This window comes from Balaenoptera borealis (genome assembly GCF_965194805.1).
Source record: "Balaenoptera borealis genome assembly, chromosome: 19".
Taxonomy (NCBI): domain Eukaryota; kingdom Metazoa; phylum Chordata; class Mammalia; order Artiodactyla; family Balaenopteridae; genus Balaenoptera; species Balaenoptera borealis.
In genome coordinates this window covers 63134494-63151921 of record NC_138878.1, presented here as the reverse complement: position 1 = coordinate 63151921, position 17428 = coordinate 63134494, and the positions used below count along the sequence as shown (strand labels likewise).

Below are 17428 nucleotides of genomic sequence, written 5' to 3'. Positions count from 1 at the left end.
TATGAATAACAATCCAAAAACAGAAGTGGAGGGTTGATGAAATAACTTTGGGCACAGTACATCCAGACCAGGAAATACTTGACCACCAGCACTGAAAAATAATGTCAGTCCTCATGTATTTATATGCAACCATCTCCAAGACATAATTTTAATAAAACACATGCACACACAAAATGTTAGATAATGTATACACATGTTCTGTTTGAAAATGCTTATGCATGCATACCTGGGATATCTGGAAGGATACACAAGAAACTGACAACAGTCTCTAGTGAAAAGAAGTTGGAACGGAGGAGCTGGAGAATCATTTTCTTTTTTACTCTGTGCCCACATTATCTTAAAGTTTTATTTTTTTGATAAACTAATTTCCCAACTTATTTTTTAAGATGCTTCTATCCTTCCTGATACTCAGTCATTGTATCATTTTGTCCTCTCCTTATCCGTGAAAGATGAAGGCATTTGGTCTTATTTTACAGAGTCGAGAGAACTGAGGCTCCAGGTGGGAAGTTCTCAGGGCTAATCAGAGTAGGACCAGAGCGCCTGCTTCTGATTATGTACAAGTTGGATGATAGCTTTTGATTAGGATGAAACAAATGTTTGCCTCTACCCAGAACCAAGGGAATGGTCCACTGTGACCAAGGACCACCAGGATTTCTGTTCCCAGAAAGGAGTATTTATTATCTGTATCAGTAGGGCGGCTGTTGGTTTCGAGTAACAGAAAACCTGACTCCAAATGGCTTCAACAATAAGGATATTTATTATGTTGCTCACACAAGTTCCGGAGGTTGGCAGCATAATAGTTAAGGTATTGATTCAGCTGCTATAACAGAGACACAAAAAAAAACAACAGTTGCTTCGATGAGCTAGAAATTGAAATCTCTCTCTTCACAGCGTGGATGTAAGTATTCCAGCCCTAGTACGGGGACACAGTGACTTTCCACATAGTTCACCACCACAAATGCTGTGACAGGTTGCAAAAATGGCCCCAGTTCTGCACACTTTCCTGTATCTATGCTCCTTTGCAATGTCACTTTGCAGATTTTCCCTTTGAGAGGTGGAATCTATTTCCCCACCCCTTGAAACTAGTCACGTCGTGCAAAGTGTCAAGTGTAGGTCTTATGCTTCCCCTCTTGCTCTTGGAACCTTCCCCAGCCACCATGTGAAAAAGCCCCAGTCAGCCTGCAGGACAATGAGAACTACATGGCTTGATCAATCCCATCATCCTAGCTGAAGGTCAACAACCCCTCCCAGAAACAGAGTCACTTAGCTGACCCATAGCTGACCACAAATGCCTGAGGAAGCCCAGCCAAAACAGAAAACTGCTCAGCTGAGCCCAGCCCAAGTTGATGACCCAAAGAAATCATAAAAGGTTATCATTTTAAGCCTCTAAGTTTGGAGACGTTTGTTACACTGCAAAGCTAACTGATACATCTGCATTCTAGACAATGGAAAGGGGGAAATGGAGGAATGGAGAGCAGGCATCTTCCATTAAGGGCACTTCGAGGAAATTACAGTGATTACTTTCACTCACATACTATTGGCCAGAAAGTAGCCACATAGCCATATCTAGTTGCAAGGGACACTGGGAAATGTAGTCTTTTTTTCCTTGGCTAACCACGTGAATCGTTTAAAACAAGTAAGAGTCTTACTATAAAGGAAGGATAGGATGGATACTGGGGGAAAACTAGATGTTTCTAATGGAGAGATTTAGATAAGAGATTGCCGGGAAGACTTCCTGAAAGAAGAGGCAGGATTTGGCAGAGTCTTGGACGTCAGCCTAGGGAAGGGGCTGCAAACTAAGCAGGAGGTTTTCCAGCTTGTACATGAAGGTTTCCATCATACCCTGGGGGCTTCACCTTGGGGACAGGCTAGCTGAAAAAACCCTCCTCACCAAATGCTCTGGCCAAGGCAAAAGGCAAAGACTGGAAAAAACTTTTCTTGGCAATCTCTGCCAATGAAGACATAGAGGAAAGGGTTGAGGCAGCTGTTGAAACAGCCCAGGGAGAAGGTAGCCCAGAGGATGAACAGCATCTTAGGGTCAGGTTCGTTTGGCTGTTGCTCCAACTGGACCAAGAGCGCCATGTTAAACGGGAACCAGGAAATGAAAAAGGCGCTCACCAACACCAGCAACAGCCTCTTTGGCTGGCTGGCATGGACCCAGCCCTCCTGCTGGAACTTGGTGCAGATGAGGTGGGCACAGGTACTGATGACCACCAAGGGCACCAAGAAACCCAGCAGGAGGTGAATGATGGTCACAGTCATTTTCCTCTTCAAAACCACTCACTTCCTATCCTGGGAGCTGGATTCTCCTTCCCCTTATTCTCTATGTCAATACTGAAGCAGCAGTAGACACACCCTTTCTGTTCTTCAGTGGTCTGGAAAATCAAGCATGGAGAGCAAGTGATAGCAGCCAGCCAGCCAACTTGCTTGCTGCGCAGTGCAGTGGTTTCAGGACCAGATAGGATAGAGGACAGAGACGCAACAGTCCAGAGAGATGAGGACCAAGAGGCAGATGCTGGTAAAGAAGCTGAGGGCCAAGAAGGTCATGTAAAGCTTGCAGGCCACATCGTTGAGGAGCCACTGACCAATTGCTACACTCTGTATGGTGATAAGCAGGGACAGTAAGACAGTGAAGTCAGCAAAGGCCAGGTTGAAGAACCAGATGGTAGTAAAAGTTCGCGGCATTCGGAAAACAGTCATCCAGAGCACCAGCCCATTCGCCACTACACCTACCACAAAGGACACAGACACGATAACTGTGGTCAGCTGGTGGAGGCACTCCGTCACCTGAGGATGGCATTTGGGAGCAGAGGTAGAATTCATCTTTCTAGAAGAGGAAGGACCACATATCAGAGCTACAAGTTACCTTTCACTGCTATTCAGAGCCCATGGCCCCCTCTGAGACCCCTTCATTCATTTTTCCATTCAATATATTTTTATTGAGTGCTTATTATGTCACTCTGATACTGCTCTAGGTACTGGAACTGAGTCATGTAACATAACAGGCCCTCATAGGACTTATACCCTAATGGGGGATGTCAGATGGGAAACACAGTGCATGTAATAAATAAATCCATGATGTACAACTTTAGAAGATTACAAGTGCTGTGGGGAAAAAGTAATACAAAATAAAAAAGAGTGGCCTCTGACTTTTGATTATGTCGGAGTAGCTTTGTGAGACAGTCTGGCAGATTAAAAAAATTATAAAATCTGTACGAAACTTTAAAAACCAATCCACTGTTTGAAGACATTGGAGAGTGATCAAAATCGAGCATAAACTGGAGGAGAGTCTACCCTTGATAGGGTAACTGCATGAGGTCACAGTTGTGAGTCTGCATCTTTTAGGTGTGAGCATTTTGCAATTGCTGCATCCTCATTGGCTTCAGGTGTGAGAGGAGAGAGTTATGAGCTGGCAGATCAGCCAGAAAATTAGTGAGAAGGGAGGGAATTGTGGAAGGAAGGGAGCCCCAGGGAAGGTAAACTCCAAAATCTGCATATGAAATCCATCCAAATCTTTGACTGACTAAATTATTTATGCTCAGGGGAGATCCCAGGATGCCTGGTGAAAAAGCAACAGCTGGAATTTGAAAGAACTAAGCAGAGATTTCAGCTGTTGCCCACCACAGAGATTAGAGTTTGGAGTTTGAGTCCAGCCAACTTAATTGCCTGCTAGGACAAGAATCACTCTTCAGAGGAACAAAACACAATGCAAAGTCTCTACAATATAGCATGCATAATGCCAGTATCCAATTAAACACCACTACAGGGACCACCTGGTGGTCCAGTTGTTAAAAATCCTCCTTCCAATGCAGGGGACGCAGGTTCGATCCCTGGGCGGGGAACTAAGATCACACATCCTGCAGGACGACTAAGCCTGTGCCCTGCAACTACTGAACCCACGCACTCTGGAGCCTGTGCACCACAACTAGAGAGAAGCCACAACAAAGACCCAAAGTGGCCAAATAAATAAATAAATAAATATTAAAAACCACTACACATGTGAAGTAACAGGAAAGCATGAGCCATATTCAACGAAGAAAGGGGTCAATAGAAAACAAATCCGACGGAGTTCCTTGGTGGCCTAGTGGTTAGAGTTCCAGGCTTTCACTGCTGTGGCCTGGGTTCAATCTCTGGTCAGGGAACTGAGATCCTGCCAGCCATGCAGCATGGCAAAGAAAGAAAGAAAGAAAGAAAGAAAGAAAGAAAGAAAGAAAGAAAGAAAGAAAGAAAACAAATCTGAGATAACATGGATATTGCAATATGCAAAGACGTTAAAGCACCTAATACAAATATGTTCAAAGACTTAAAGGAAAAGATATGCATAATTAATAAACAGTTGGGGAAACTTAGTAGGAAAGAGAAACTGGAAAAAAAAAGAGTCAAATGGAAATTCTAGAGCTGAAAACCATAACAATTGAAATGAAAATTTTACTGGCTGGACTTCACAAAAGATTGGAAATGACAGGACTTGCCTGGTGGTCCAGTGGTTAAGACTCTGTGCTCTCAATGCAAGGGGTTCAATCCTGGTCTGGGAACTAAGATCCAGCATGCCACACGGTGTGGCCAAAAAAAGAAAAAAAAAATTGGAAATGACATCAGTGAACTAGAAGATAGATTGATAGAAATTATCCAACCTGAAGGACAGAGAGAAAAAAATATTAAAGAAAAGTAAATAGAACCTCAGACACCTGTAAAATAATATCAGTCAGTCTGCCCTACAAATAAGTGGAGTTTCAGAAGGAGAAGAAAAGAGAATGGGACAGAAACATATTTGCAGAAATGATGGCTGACAATTTACTAAATTTGGTGAAAGACATTAACTTACAGATCCAAGAATTTCAATAAACTCCAAGCAAAATAAATAAAAGAAAATCACTCCCAGGCACACCATAATCAAACTGTTGAAACCCAAAACTAGACAATCTTGAAAGCAGCCAGAGAAATATGACACCTTTCATGCAGAAGAACAATGCTGTGACATTTGAGCAAAGATTTGAAGGAGGTGAGGGAGAAAGCCATATGAATATCTGGAGGAAGAGTATTGCAGATAGCAGTAATAGCTGTGCAAAGACCCTAAGATAGGCCCATGCCTACTATGTCCAAGGAACAGTGAGAAGGTCAGTGAGCAATGGGGAGAGGGGTCGGAGGTGAGATGAGACAGGGGATGGGGTCAGTTCATGCAGCATCTTCTGGGCCGCAGTGAGGACTCCCCCAGATTTTACTCTGAATGAGGTAGGAGCCACAAGAGACTCTTGACAAGAGGAGGGACAGGTTCTCACTTAGATTTTAACAATCACCGCAGCTTCTGGGTTGAAACTAGGCTGAAGGGTGCTGGGATGGAAGCAGGAGGCCAGTTGAGGAGGCTTCTGCAAAAATCCAGGTGAACAATGATGGTGCCTCGGATCATGGTAATAGATATCAGAGGAGGTAGTAAGAAACAGATCCTGGGTGCATCTTGAAGGCACAGCTGACCAGATTTGCTAATGGGCTGGATGTGTAGAGTGAGAGGAATAGCAGAGTCGGGGGGTGACCACAGATGGTTGAACAGCTGGAAGTTGGAGCTCCATCAACCGATGGGGAAGACAGTAGCGGGGAGGACAGGCTTGGGGTAAGACCAGGAGTTGAGTGTTGGACACGTTGAGTTTGAGTTTGCCTGTTAGACATCCAAATAGGCAGTTAGATATTGGCAGTGAGATTACAGGAGAGATTTTCCAGCTAGAGACATGTGGGCATCATTAGAATTTAAATGTTATTTACAGCCTTGAGCCTGAGTGTGAGCACCAAGGGTTAGTGTAGAGAGAGAAGAGACATCTAGTGTTGGAGAAAGCATGTGAGCTTAGACATGGGACAGTCAGAGGTGGAAATTCTAGTTGAGACGCTGGCTGTGTGATCTTGGGCAAAGAAATTTCCTTCTCTGAGCCTCAGTTTGCTCACCTGAGATAGGGGTGTAGAATCCTTGAACACCTCTCTCTCTTCCCCCACCTCCAATTCATCACAAAACCTGGTTGATTTTGCCTCCAAAAAGCCTCTTGTGTTTGTGCACTTCTTCCTGTCTCCCCAGCCCCTCCGTCCAAGTGCCCAGCATCTCCCACCTACTTCCTGCTCCTATACTTGCCCCCCCCCAAGACATTTGTCATACTGCAGCCAGAATGATCCTTCAAAAGTCCAACTGAAAAACTGTTGTGGGTCCTCATCGCTCTTGGGATAAAGACCAGTGTCTTTGACACAGCTTCTGAGGCATGCGTGGTGGGGCCCCTGCCAACCCCTCCAGAATTCTCTCTCACTCACTACACTGCAGCTTCCCTGCTCTTGTTTCCCTTACTGAAACTCACCGTGTTCCCTTCCACCTCCGAGCCTTTGTACATACTGTTCCTTCTGTCTGGAATATCCTTCCTTTCCCTCTACTTTTTAAAAGTTTACTCTTTCTTGAGATCTCAGCAAAAATTTCCCTCCCTCCCCCAAAGCCTTCCCTGACCACCTTGACTGAAGCAGACTCTCCTGCAGAAGCTTCTCATCTATTAAGAGATAGTGATCAGTAGCAATTAGACCCGAGTTTGTTGGATTATCTGATTCGCATCAGAGCCCCAGAGATCAATATCAGAGCCCATGAAGGGTTATTAGATGTGGGTTCTGATAGGCCCTGGGAGCTGGGACCTTGGGGGGACCAAGGAAGAGAGGGGCTCCAGAGACATCCTTTTGCTGTACTGTTCCAATTCCCCTCATCTGTCCTTTCTAGTATCCCAGCCCCCTGCCCCACCTCAGGAAGAAAACTCAGCTTACTCCTCCCTACTTTAGGGAGCTCCAATTGTCTTTTTCTTAGGAACTGATGGTGGATGTAATAGTGAGTAAGGTTTTTCCTTTTTATAAGCCAACATAAAAAATATGTGTCCTCCCCACTAATTCTCCCAATGCGTGTATGTATGTGTGTGGGGTTGGTGGTCCATCGAATCCCAAGCTCTAAGGTGTGAGTAGTTCCCCAGATGCCCAGGGTCAGTAGGGATATGTAGCAAAGCCCAGCCCAACCTTCAGAACTGCCCATAGAATCATGAGAGAAGACATGGTTGTTGTTTTAAGCCTCTAAGTTTTGGGGTGGTTTGTTTGGCGGCAATGGCTGACTGATACACATGGGAAACAGCCCCTTTGGTTCAACCTTCATTGACTATGTGTCAAGCACCTGCTGTGTGCCAGGCACTGGGCTGCATGTTGGGGAGAACAGGGTAAACACACACAAGCTCGGTCCCTGCCTCCAGGAAACACTGAGTACTGAGAGAGACAGACATGAAACAAATACACTGACAACAAATGTGTTTATTTACAAATGGGGCTAAGTGTCCTGAAGAAACACTTGCTGAGTATTGCAACAAAGGAAGTGGTGTCATGGCTGGAGGTTTGCTGAGGAAGTGACACTCAGGGTGAGATCTGAAGGCTGATAGGTGTTTTCAATAGGCAAAGAGGGAGGGAGCAATGTTCCAGAGAGTGGAAATGGCATCTGCAAAGGCCCTGGTGATCATACCCACTTTTCTATCGCTGTCAGAGATGACAGAGCCTTTTCTCCTTCTTACCTTGCTGAGATTTCTTTTACCAGCAGTTTGGGACAGCTGAAATTTCCTAAACCAAGCACCAAAATTGCCTCAGTTTAAAGTAAGAGAAAACAGCAGACCTATAAGGCTCAAAACACCAATATGGGAAAGAAATACATGAAAGGGATTCCCAGGCAATAGAATACGAAGCATGAAATGTTTTCATCTATGCAGAAGTCAAGAAGTCAGCTTTGGGAAGGTCCAATAGTCTAAAAAATCAATTGCATTGAGGTTAAATTTACATATAATAAAATTTCCCATTCTCAGCATACATTCATTTGGTTTCTTCTAAATGTATACATCCATGTAACCAGCACTATAATTAAGACCCAGAACAATTTTATTCCCCAAAGTTCCCTCTGGCCCCAAGTGGCCACTAATCTGTTTTCTTTTTTTAAATTTTTTTTTTTTAATTTTTCTTTTTTTTTTTTTTCAATTATTTATTTATTTATTTTTATTTATAGCTGTGTTGGGTCTTCGTTTCTGTGCGAGGGCTTTTTCCAGTCGTGGCAAGCGGGGGCCACTCTTCATCGCGGTGCGCGGGCCTCTCACTATCGCGGCCTCTCTTGTTGCGGAGCACAGGCTCCAGACGCGCAGGCTCAGTAGTTGTGGCTCACGGGCCTAGTTGCTCCGCGGCATGTGGGATCTTCCCAGACCAGGGCTCGAACCCGTGTGCCCTGCATTGGCAGGCAGATTCTCAACCACTGCGCCACCAGGGAAGCCCCCCACTAATCTGTTTTCTGATATCATAGATTAGTTTCCCTTTTTCTAGGTTTCATGTAAATGAAATCAGACAATATGTACTCCTTTTAGGGTTTCCAGATTTAGCAAATGAAAATACAGGATGTCTAGTTACATTTGAATTTCAGGTAAACAAAAATTTATTTAACGATTTCATGGGAGATTTCCCTGGTGGTCCAGTGGTTAAGATCCGTGCTCCCAATGCAGGGGGCCCGGGTTCAATCCCTGGTCAGGGATCTAGATCCCGTACGCTGCAACTAAGACCTGGCGCAGCCATATAAATAAATATTAAAAAAAAAAAAAAAAGATTTCATGGGATATACTTATGCTTAAAAAAATGTTGTTTATCTGACATTCAATGGGCTTCCCTGGTGGCGCAGTGGTTGAGAGTCCGCCTGCCAATGCAGGGGACACGGGTTCGAGCCCTGGTCTGGGAAGATCCCACATGCCGCGGAGCAACTGGGCCCGTGAGCCACAACTACTGAGCCTGCGCGTCTGGAGCCTGTGCTCCGCAACAAGAGAGACCGCGATCGCGATGAAGAGTGGCCCCCGCTTGCCGCAACTAGAGAAAGCCCTCGCACAGAAACGGGGACCCAACACAGCCAAAAATAAATAAATAAATAAAAATTTTTTTTAAATGTATAATAACATTATCACACCCAAAAAATAAGAATAACTCCTTAACACATACAAAATAAGTTCTGTCAGTGTTCACATTTCCAATTGTCTCCTAAATATTATGATATTTTTTGAGAGGACTCAGCTCTTCTGGATCACTCAGAATCATTAATGTCCATATATTATATACAGCACCATCCTCTGTGCCACCTAGATCAGTGGTGGGCAAACTTTTTCCTGTAAAGTGCCAGAGAGTAAATAGTTTTGGCTTTGTGGGCCACTTGAATTTCGTCAAAAGTACTCAACCCTGCCTTGTGGGAAGCATTTCCACAGATAACAGGTGAATGGCTGGGCATGGCTGTGTGCCAGTAAAACTTTATTAGTGGACACTGAATTTTCAGTTTCATATGATTTTCATGTATCACGAACATTATTCCTTTGATTTTGTGCGATCATATAAAAATGTAAAAACCATGCTTAGCACACATGGGCTGTACAAAAACAGGCAGTGGGCCATGATTTGCCAACCTCAGCCCCGGTCTAGATTTGGTGAGGCAGTGTTTCTTTCAAGATGACAGGTGAAAACGAAAAACCATTGCTCCTGGGCTCTTGAGGCAGCTTTGCAATTGCATACAGTGGCCTGCTACTGATTTCTATTTCCAGGGCATTTCCAAGCACGACTTATTCACCACTGACCCACACCCCCCAACCCCATGCACACCCAGTTGGTTCCCAGGAGTTCAGAGTGCCCTGCAGTGATCTGCAGGATTTTCTTCTAGGCTTCAGACACCCCTTCTGCAGGAGTCCGTGCCTTGCCAGGAGCAATCAAGCAGTGCCAGTCACTGGAAGATGCTTCCCCATTTCAGACGGATCAAGATGTGAGACAGTGTGATTCTTAGAATAGATCAAATGCGATATACCTTTTTGATGTTCTCCTTTATCAAAGCCAGTTCCTTTTTCCAAAGGGAACACCAACACCGCCGGCAGCTGGTAAGCTGATAATTGTTCTCACCAGGCTACTCGCTGCCTGGATTTGGGGATTGCTTCTTGCGATGGTGAAATCCTAAATAATATATTTAAGTGGGTAGCTTTGTTTTGCATAACTGATTTCTAGAAGCAAGTATTTCTCCCGCTGCTGTAGATTCTTCAACCTTTTAAAAATCATAGTTTCCCATGCAGAGATTGTGACATTCTCACCCAATTCCATCTCAGCACAAATTTAAGTTATTCTCCCCGTCCCCACCCCGACACCACGACCACCACTGTGTGTTCTTTGTTTTTGTTTTTCTTGGCCGTGCTGCAGGGCTTATAGGATCTTAGTTCCCCGACCAGGGGTCGAACCCAGGCCCTCAGCAGTGAAAGCACGGAGTCCTAACCACTGGACCGCCAGGGAATTCCTGAACAAACATTTTTTTTCCCACCACGTGTTTTGCAGTTATAAATAGTGCTGCAAATAACATCTTTGGGGATAAATCTTTCTTCCATGTTTAGGATTATTTCTTTGGATTCCCAGAAGTGGCCCCCAAAGAAGAAAAGATCTTGGCTTTTTTTTCCAGAAGGATGTGAGGATGTACAACAGGGCAGGTCTCGCCCACCACCTCTGGGTCTTCTAGTTTAAAAATTTCTCCTGGTTATTGACTTACTGGAATTTTTTGATTTCTTGTGTGATGCACTATCTTCTTGAAATGGTTGGTTACTCACTATATTCCCTCTTTTGGGAACTGTCTTTTCATGTGTTTTGCCCACTTGCCTCCTGGAATCCAACTGTTGTGTTCCCTCTTCTGTCACTTTATATGATAAGATTATTAACATTATCTCTGTCACATAAGGTACAATTTTTTTCAAGTCTATTTCTTCTCTTTTATTTTTAGTGTGAGTTGTTTTTTATACACAGAGGTTTTAAATTTAAGGTTGTCAAATCTGTATCCTTCACACGAGACAAAAAGGAAAAAAATCTACGTTAAGTATTTTTTAAATGAAGGCATTGTTTGCATACAGTACAATCCACATTTTTAGATGCAGTTCTAGGGTTTTCACAAATGCATAAGTTGTGTAACCACCACCCCAACCAAGACACAGAATGGTTCCATCGCCCTCAAAATCCCTTGCACCCTTTTTATACTTTAAGTATTTTAAAATCCAAGAAAGCTAAAAGAATTGACATGATGAATAGGCAATTCTTTTCTCCTAACCATTCTATGTTTTTAAATATTGAACCCAAATATAGAAGGTCTCTAGCAGATGGTGTAACAACTATTGCTCTTATTGACACCATTACACAGGCCAACATAAGCATAATGGGAATACCAGAGGAGAAGAGAGAGAAAGGAATAGAAAAATATTTTTTGAATAAATAATGGCTGAAAACCTCCCAAATTTATTACACCAACCTACACATCTAGGAGACTCAATGAACTCAAATAGCATCAATGTAAAGAGACCCACAATCAGATACATCCTAGTAAAAATGCTGAAACTCAAAGACAAGGAGAAAATCTTAAAAGCAGAAAGAGAAAAATGACTTTACACATACAAAGAAACCCAATAAAATTAATAGCTGATTTTTCATCAGAAATGTTGGAGGCCAGAAGGCAGTGGTGTAACATATTCAAAGTGCTCAAAGAATAAAACTTATCAACAAGGAATCCTATACCCAGCAAAGCTATCTTTGAAAAGTGAAGGCAAAATAAAGACATTCCCAGATAAAACTGAGAGAATTTCTTGCTAGTAGATCAGCCTTATAAGAAATGTTATTCATCATTAAAAGGAATGAGGTACCTTACATACCACAACCTGGATAAATCTTGAAAACATGCTAAGTGAAAGAAGCCAGTCACAAAAGACCACATATTTATATGATTCCTTTCATATAAATGGAAATGTCCATTATAGGCAAATCTACAGAGGTAAGAAATAGATTAGTGGTTTCTTAGGTCTGGGAGCGGATGGGGAGATAGGGAGGTGATTGCTGAATGGTATAGGGATTGAGATGGTGAAAATCCAATTCACTGTGGTGATGGTTGTACACATCTCAATATACTAAGAACCATTGAGTCATACACTTTAATTGTGGGAATTGTATGGTATGTGAATCTCAATAAAGCTGTTTAAATAATCCAAGTAGAAATTTTTTGCAATTGTATTAAATCTATAAATTATTTGTGAGGTATTGACACTAGTATAATATATACTCACCCCAGCCAAGAGTGTAGCATGTCTTTGCTTTCATTCAATTCATTTTGGGGTCCTTTATTACATTTTAAGTTTTATTAAATTTATTAGATTTTAAGTTTTCTTAAAACTTAAATTATTAGATTAATTAGATTTTAGATCTAATAAATCTAATTATTTATTAGATTTTAAGTTTTCTCCACAGAATCTTATGTTTTCTTATTTGCCAGTTCCTAGATGGTTTCTAGATTTTGTTGGTATGGTGAATGGTATCTTTAATTACATTGTATGTTTGTTTATTGTTGGTGTAAAGCAAAGGAATTGATTTTTGTAGGTTAATCTTGTAACTGGGGACCTTGTGATATTTCTCATTATTTGTTCTCATAGTTTGTTCATTCCATTGGTTTTACTGGGTATATAATTATACCATGTTCAAATAATGACATCTTTCTCTATTCCCATTTAGTCTTTACACCTTTCTTTTTCTATTTGACTATAACTTCGTATACTTCAGTACTTATTGGTTTACTCAAGTTCTCTATTTTTGTGTAATTTTTAGCATTTTATATTTTTCTAGTAATTTAACCATTTCACCTAGATTTTAAATGTTAGCCCATTGTTAGCCATAATCACTATTTTGTTCTTTTTTATATCTCTGCCTTGGTCAATATTATTTCCTCTTTAACAATTTGTATTTTATCTGCAGCCTATCTCTTTTTTTCTTATTTGATTTTGCTAAAAGTCAGTTTATCTTAGTAACTTTTTCAAAAATTAAACTAGTTTTTGGTTTTGTTAATCTTCTTTTCTTCCCCCATTCATTTCATTGATTTCTGCCCATATTTTTAAAATCATTTCTTTTGCATTTGTTTCTGTGGTTTTGCTTTATTGCTTATTTTCCCACTATTTGAGTTAGATGCTTAACCCATTGCAGAAAAATATATCTGTTGAATAAAGTTTTTATCAAATGCTTTTTCTCCATCTATGAAGATTGTCATCTGTCCATTAATCTGTCGAAGTGGTGAATTAATTAATTAATAGATTTTTCTAATGCTAAACAACCTTGCACATCTGGTATAACCTCATCAAATATCATATTTTTAATATATTGATGAAATCAAATGGTAATATTTTTATTTAGGATTTTTTTGATTCATGTGAGAAATAGAAATAGATTTTCCTTTTTCATGCTGTTCTTGACTTTTTTGTATTAACACTGTATCACCTTGGGGCAGGGAAGGATTTTTTAAATGATCCCCCCAAAGTACCAAGTGAAAGCACTTGGAAATTTGACTATATTAAAACTAAGAACTTCTAATCAATAGACGACACTATCAAGAAAGTAAAAGAACAGAACAAGTCACAGATTTTTGATTACAGGAGGCTTGGTAAGAGAATATCTCTATTCTTAAGAAATACACACTTAAGTATTTAAAGGTAAAGGGCCATGATGTGTATAACTAACCCTTACACGCTTTAGAAAATATATGGGGCTTCCCTGGTGGCGCAGTGGTTGAGAATCCGCCTGCCAATGCAGGGGACACGGGTTCGAGCCCTGGTCCGGGAAGATCCCACATGCCGCGGAGCAACTAGGCCCGTGAGCCACAACTACTGAGCCTGCGCCTCTGGAGCCTGTGCTCCGCAACAAGAGAGGCCACGATAGTGAGAGGCCCGCGCACCGCGATGAAGCGTGGCCCCCGCTTGCCACAGCTAGAGGAAGCCCTCGCACAGAAACGAAGACCCAATACAGCCAAAAATAAATAAATAAATAAATAAATAATTTTTTTAAAAAAAAGAAAATATATGTATATTGAGAAATGAAAACCAGCTGGGATTAAAACTCTGCCCCACCATCCATCTACGGACACAGATAAAGCCAGCTGTAAAGTTAACAGGAAACATCTCTCCCAGGGATATGCTGCAGCTGTAGTGTTCTAATAACTCCCTTTATGGGTGACTAGGGCTATTTTACTCACTGAGAAGCTTAGTTCTCAAAAATCATAGGCTTTTGGAAACTTCGCTATTTGAAATTATATCCATAAGAATTCAACAGGGAATTCCCTGGCGGTCCAGTGGTTAGGACTTGGTGCTTTCATTGCCATGTCCTGGGTTCAATCCCTGGTTGGGGAACTAAGATCCTGAAAGCCAGTGCCACGTGGCCAAAAAAAAAAAAAAAAATTAAACATCCTACTCTTGCCTGTAAGATGTAAGTCACTTTGACACAGACAAGAAGCCTGCATTTCCAGCCCTAATACAGAGCTTTAGATAGAGTTTCTAGACACAACATGCCACATTTGTCTTAACTTTGTAGTTTCCAAGGAAACAGGACCCTGAGTCCACTTTGCAGTCCAGACCTGATGTTGACTCATTTATACAAATCCCTGCTTTGCTCCCAAGCTATTAAAACACAGCTTCACTTAAATTTCATTCAAATTCCTCTCCTCCCCCAAATTCTATAGCTCGATCCAGCTCCTTTTTTGGGACGTGGTCTCTTTCATTGCAGTGAGTCAATAAGCCTGACTTTGGTTTGTCCCTGGTGATTGGGTTAGGATGGAGCAGTGGGTGATGAGTGGATGGATGGATGGTTGAATGGATAGATAGATAGATAGAGTGAAAATAGAGGAAAACTTCATTTAAAATGAATTCAGAAAGTCCAGAAGAGAGAGCTCTCATGCATATACCACACATTGCAGCCTGAATAACCAGAAGGAAGAAGGAAGATAAAAATTACTTTAACAAGGTCTGCTCATATAGAATTCTTTGTACAAAATTCTCTTGGTCTCAACTTCTTATGCATGATGATAAGAATGTTACTTTTTTCCTTCTGGGACAGGAGAGTACATTTTTTCACATGAGAATTTCATCTCCTGGTTTTAAGAAAATGGAGGAGGATTCCTCCTTGCCCCAGCGAGAACCACTAACCACTGATTGCAGTCAACAAGAAACCACCACGGGGACTTCCCTGGCAGTCCAGTGGTTAAGACTGTGCTTTCAATGCAGAGGGCGTGGGTTCGATCCTGGCTGGGGGACTAAGATCCCACATGCCCTGTGGCAGAGCCAAAAAAAGAAAAGAAAGAAACCACCACAACCTCAAAGTATTGTTCTTCTCCAATAAACTCTTATTCAAAACAACCCTCCCCAATTTCCTCCTGAAACCTAATAAAAGCTGACCTGCTGTCCACCTCTTCGGACTTGCCTGTGGTTCACCACAGCTTTCTCCGCTCGAACTGTAATTCTTCTGCTATTCCTGAATAAACTCATTTTGCTGGTAAAATAACTTGCTACTTTATTTTTTCAGGTTGACAATAGATTGAGGATGATAAAGCTAAAGCAATGGGGTGAACTGTTAACGATAAATAAATCTGGGTAAAGGGCATATACAAAATATTATTTTTATTTGTGCAGGTTATTTGTAAGTTTGAAATTATTTCCAAATAAAAAGTTTTGGTTCTTTTAAAAGAGGCTAAATTGGTTTGGACTAGTTTTTAGCAAATCTTTTGCAGGCCAAGGAAGAATTTTTTTTTTAAGTAATTTATTTATTTTGTTTTTGGCTGCGTTGGGTCTTCGTTGCTGCGCGCAAGCTTTCTCTAGTTGCGGCGAGAGGGGTCTGCTCTTCGTTGTGGTGCATGGGCTTCTCATTGCAATGGCTTCTCTTGTTGCAGAGCACAGGCTCTAGGCACACAGGCGTCGTGGCGTGCGGGCTCAGTAGTTGTGGCTTGTGGGCTCTAGAGCGCAGGCTCAGTAGTTGTGGCGCACGAGCTTAGTTGTCCGCGGCATGTGGGATCTTCCTGGACCAGGGCTCAAACCTGTGTCCCCTGAGTTGGCAGGTGGATTCTTAACCACTGCGCCACCAGGGACTCCCCCAAAGGAATAATTTTTATGTTGTTTTTTATATTGTAATTCAGTACATACTCAAGAACTCAAATTATGAGAACTATTTCTTTCCACTTTTTCTTCATTCTGATATTTTCTATGATTTCACTTTTTAAAAAATGCTTATGATACACCCGTGGAAATTCACCCATATTTTGAAACACTCTCGTAGTAAAGATCTGAGCACCCATTACACTCTAAGCCTAATGGAATGTTAGACTCCGCCGATTCATGTTTTCTCTCCGTTGACTCGGGACCGGACTACATTTCCCAAAGTACCTCGGGGTGAGACCTGGTGGGTGGGGAGCCAGGGTCTGAGCTCTGATTGGAGACTGGGTGTGGTGCTCCAATTTGCAGGGAAATGTAGGCGATCCCCACGTGGGAAGAGGGGGCGGGGCTTGAGAGAGGCTCTGTATGAAGCCCCCGATGGCTGCTGGGAAATGTTGTTCTGGGCAGGAGGTGAAGGGCCTGCCGCTCAGCCTCCTGGGATTTGTAGTCCTGGCAGGCCGGTGGCGCCCTGGTTCTTTATCTTCCCGCTCGGTCATTTCAGGCTTTGCGCCCTTCCTCCATCACTTCCCTGGGATCCCTTAACTCATCGATCCTGACCAACTGCCGAGGCCTTCTCCGGTCCGCGGCTCGGAGCTCTCAAACGGCAGGTGCTCCACAGAGAGCCAAAGAGGTGGCATTGGCAAACGCTGGCCCTTGAGAGGCCTGGGAGGGCTTCTTGGAGAAGGCAGCAGGGTTCCCATATGCAGACCGGAATCAGCCCAGAAAGCAGCGTACAGGCGAGCTGATCTGATGCGTTAACAGTCCTTGCAAATGCCCTCCACTTCCCACCCCGGACGTCTCTGTGTCCACAACTCTTTGTCCCTGGGCTGGTATGACAGACACTGACCAAACAGTGGCACCTAGAGTGATGGAAGGCTTGAGGAGGAAAGCCCCCGACCCAGTGGGAGTCCAGGTGAGTCGCCTGACTGAGGCCTGGGGGACGCCAGGGAGGAAGAGAAGCAGTTAGAAATCCAATTCATCTCGGGGTTCCCAACATGGCCCCACACAGGCATCTTCCTTCATTCAAAGAACTCCCACATGCCAGGGGATGCTGGGGACACGGAGTTGGTCATACCCAGCCCTGCCCCACAAGGGTCCCCAGTCTGGCTGATCAGGGTTAGCTAGGTCATGAGAGGAGTCCGGGGTTCTGGAGCACCAAAGGCAGCACCTAACCCTGCTGTGGGAGCTAGGGGGTAGGCAGGTTGTTCAGGGTGCCACATTAGCCAATTCTTGGAAGGACTTTTGCATATGCAAAGACAGTGTCTGGAGAGAGCAAGCAGAGGTGAAGGTGAGGTTAAAATAGCCAAGTAAGGATCAGAGCTGATGTTACAGAGGCCCCTCTGTGTCTGGCACTATTCTAGGAGGCAGATGTTATCACCCCCATTATACAGATGGGGACA

General features: G+C 42.8%; 2 protein-coding genes across 2 annotated transcripts in view; one reads left to right on the top strand and one right to left on the bottom strand.

Annotated features, from left to right (window-relative positions):
• Positions 1 to 17428, top strand: part of SHANK1 (SH3 and multiple ankyrin repeat domains 1) — a 156884-nt gene that overhangs the window by 83512 nt on the left and 55944 nt on the right. The window contains exons 3-4 of the mRNA XM_082367701.1: positions 13645 to 15812; positions 15872 to 16941. The gene's annotated coding sequence lies outside the window, so the exon portion shown is untranslated. The remainder of the gene's footprint in view (positions 1 to 13644; positions 15813 to 15871; positions 16942 to 17428) is intronic.
• GPR32 (G protein-coupled receptor 32) overlaps positions 31 to 17428 on the bottom strand; it is a 151951-nt gene continuing 134553 nt past the window's right edge. The window contains 5 exon segments of the mRNA XM_082367198.1: positions 31 to 1869; positions 1872 to 1931; positions 1933 to 2281; positions 2336 to 2356; positions 2456 to 8313. Of these exon segments, the coding sequence (XP_082223324.1) occupies positions 1837 to 1869; positions 1872 to 1931; positions 1933 to 2281; positions 2336 to 2356; positions 2456 to 2823 (831 nt within the window). The 5' untranslated portion in view covers positions 2824 to 8313 and the 3' untranslated portion in view covers positions 31 to 1836.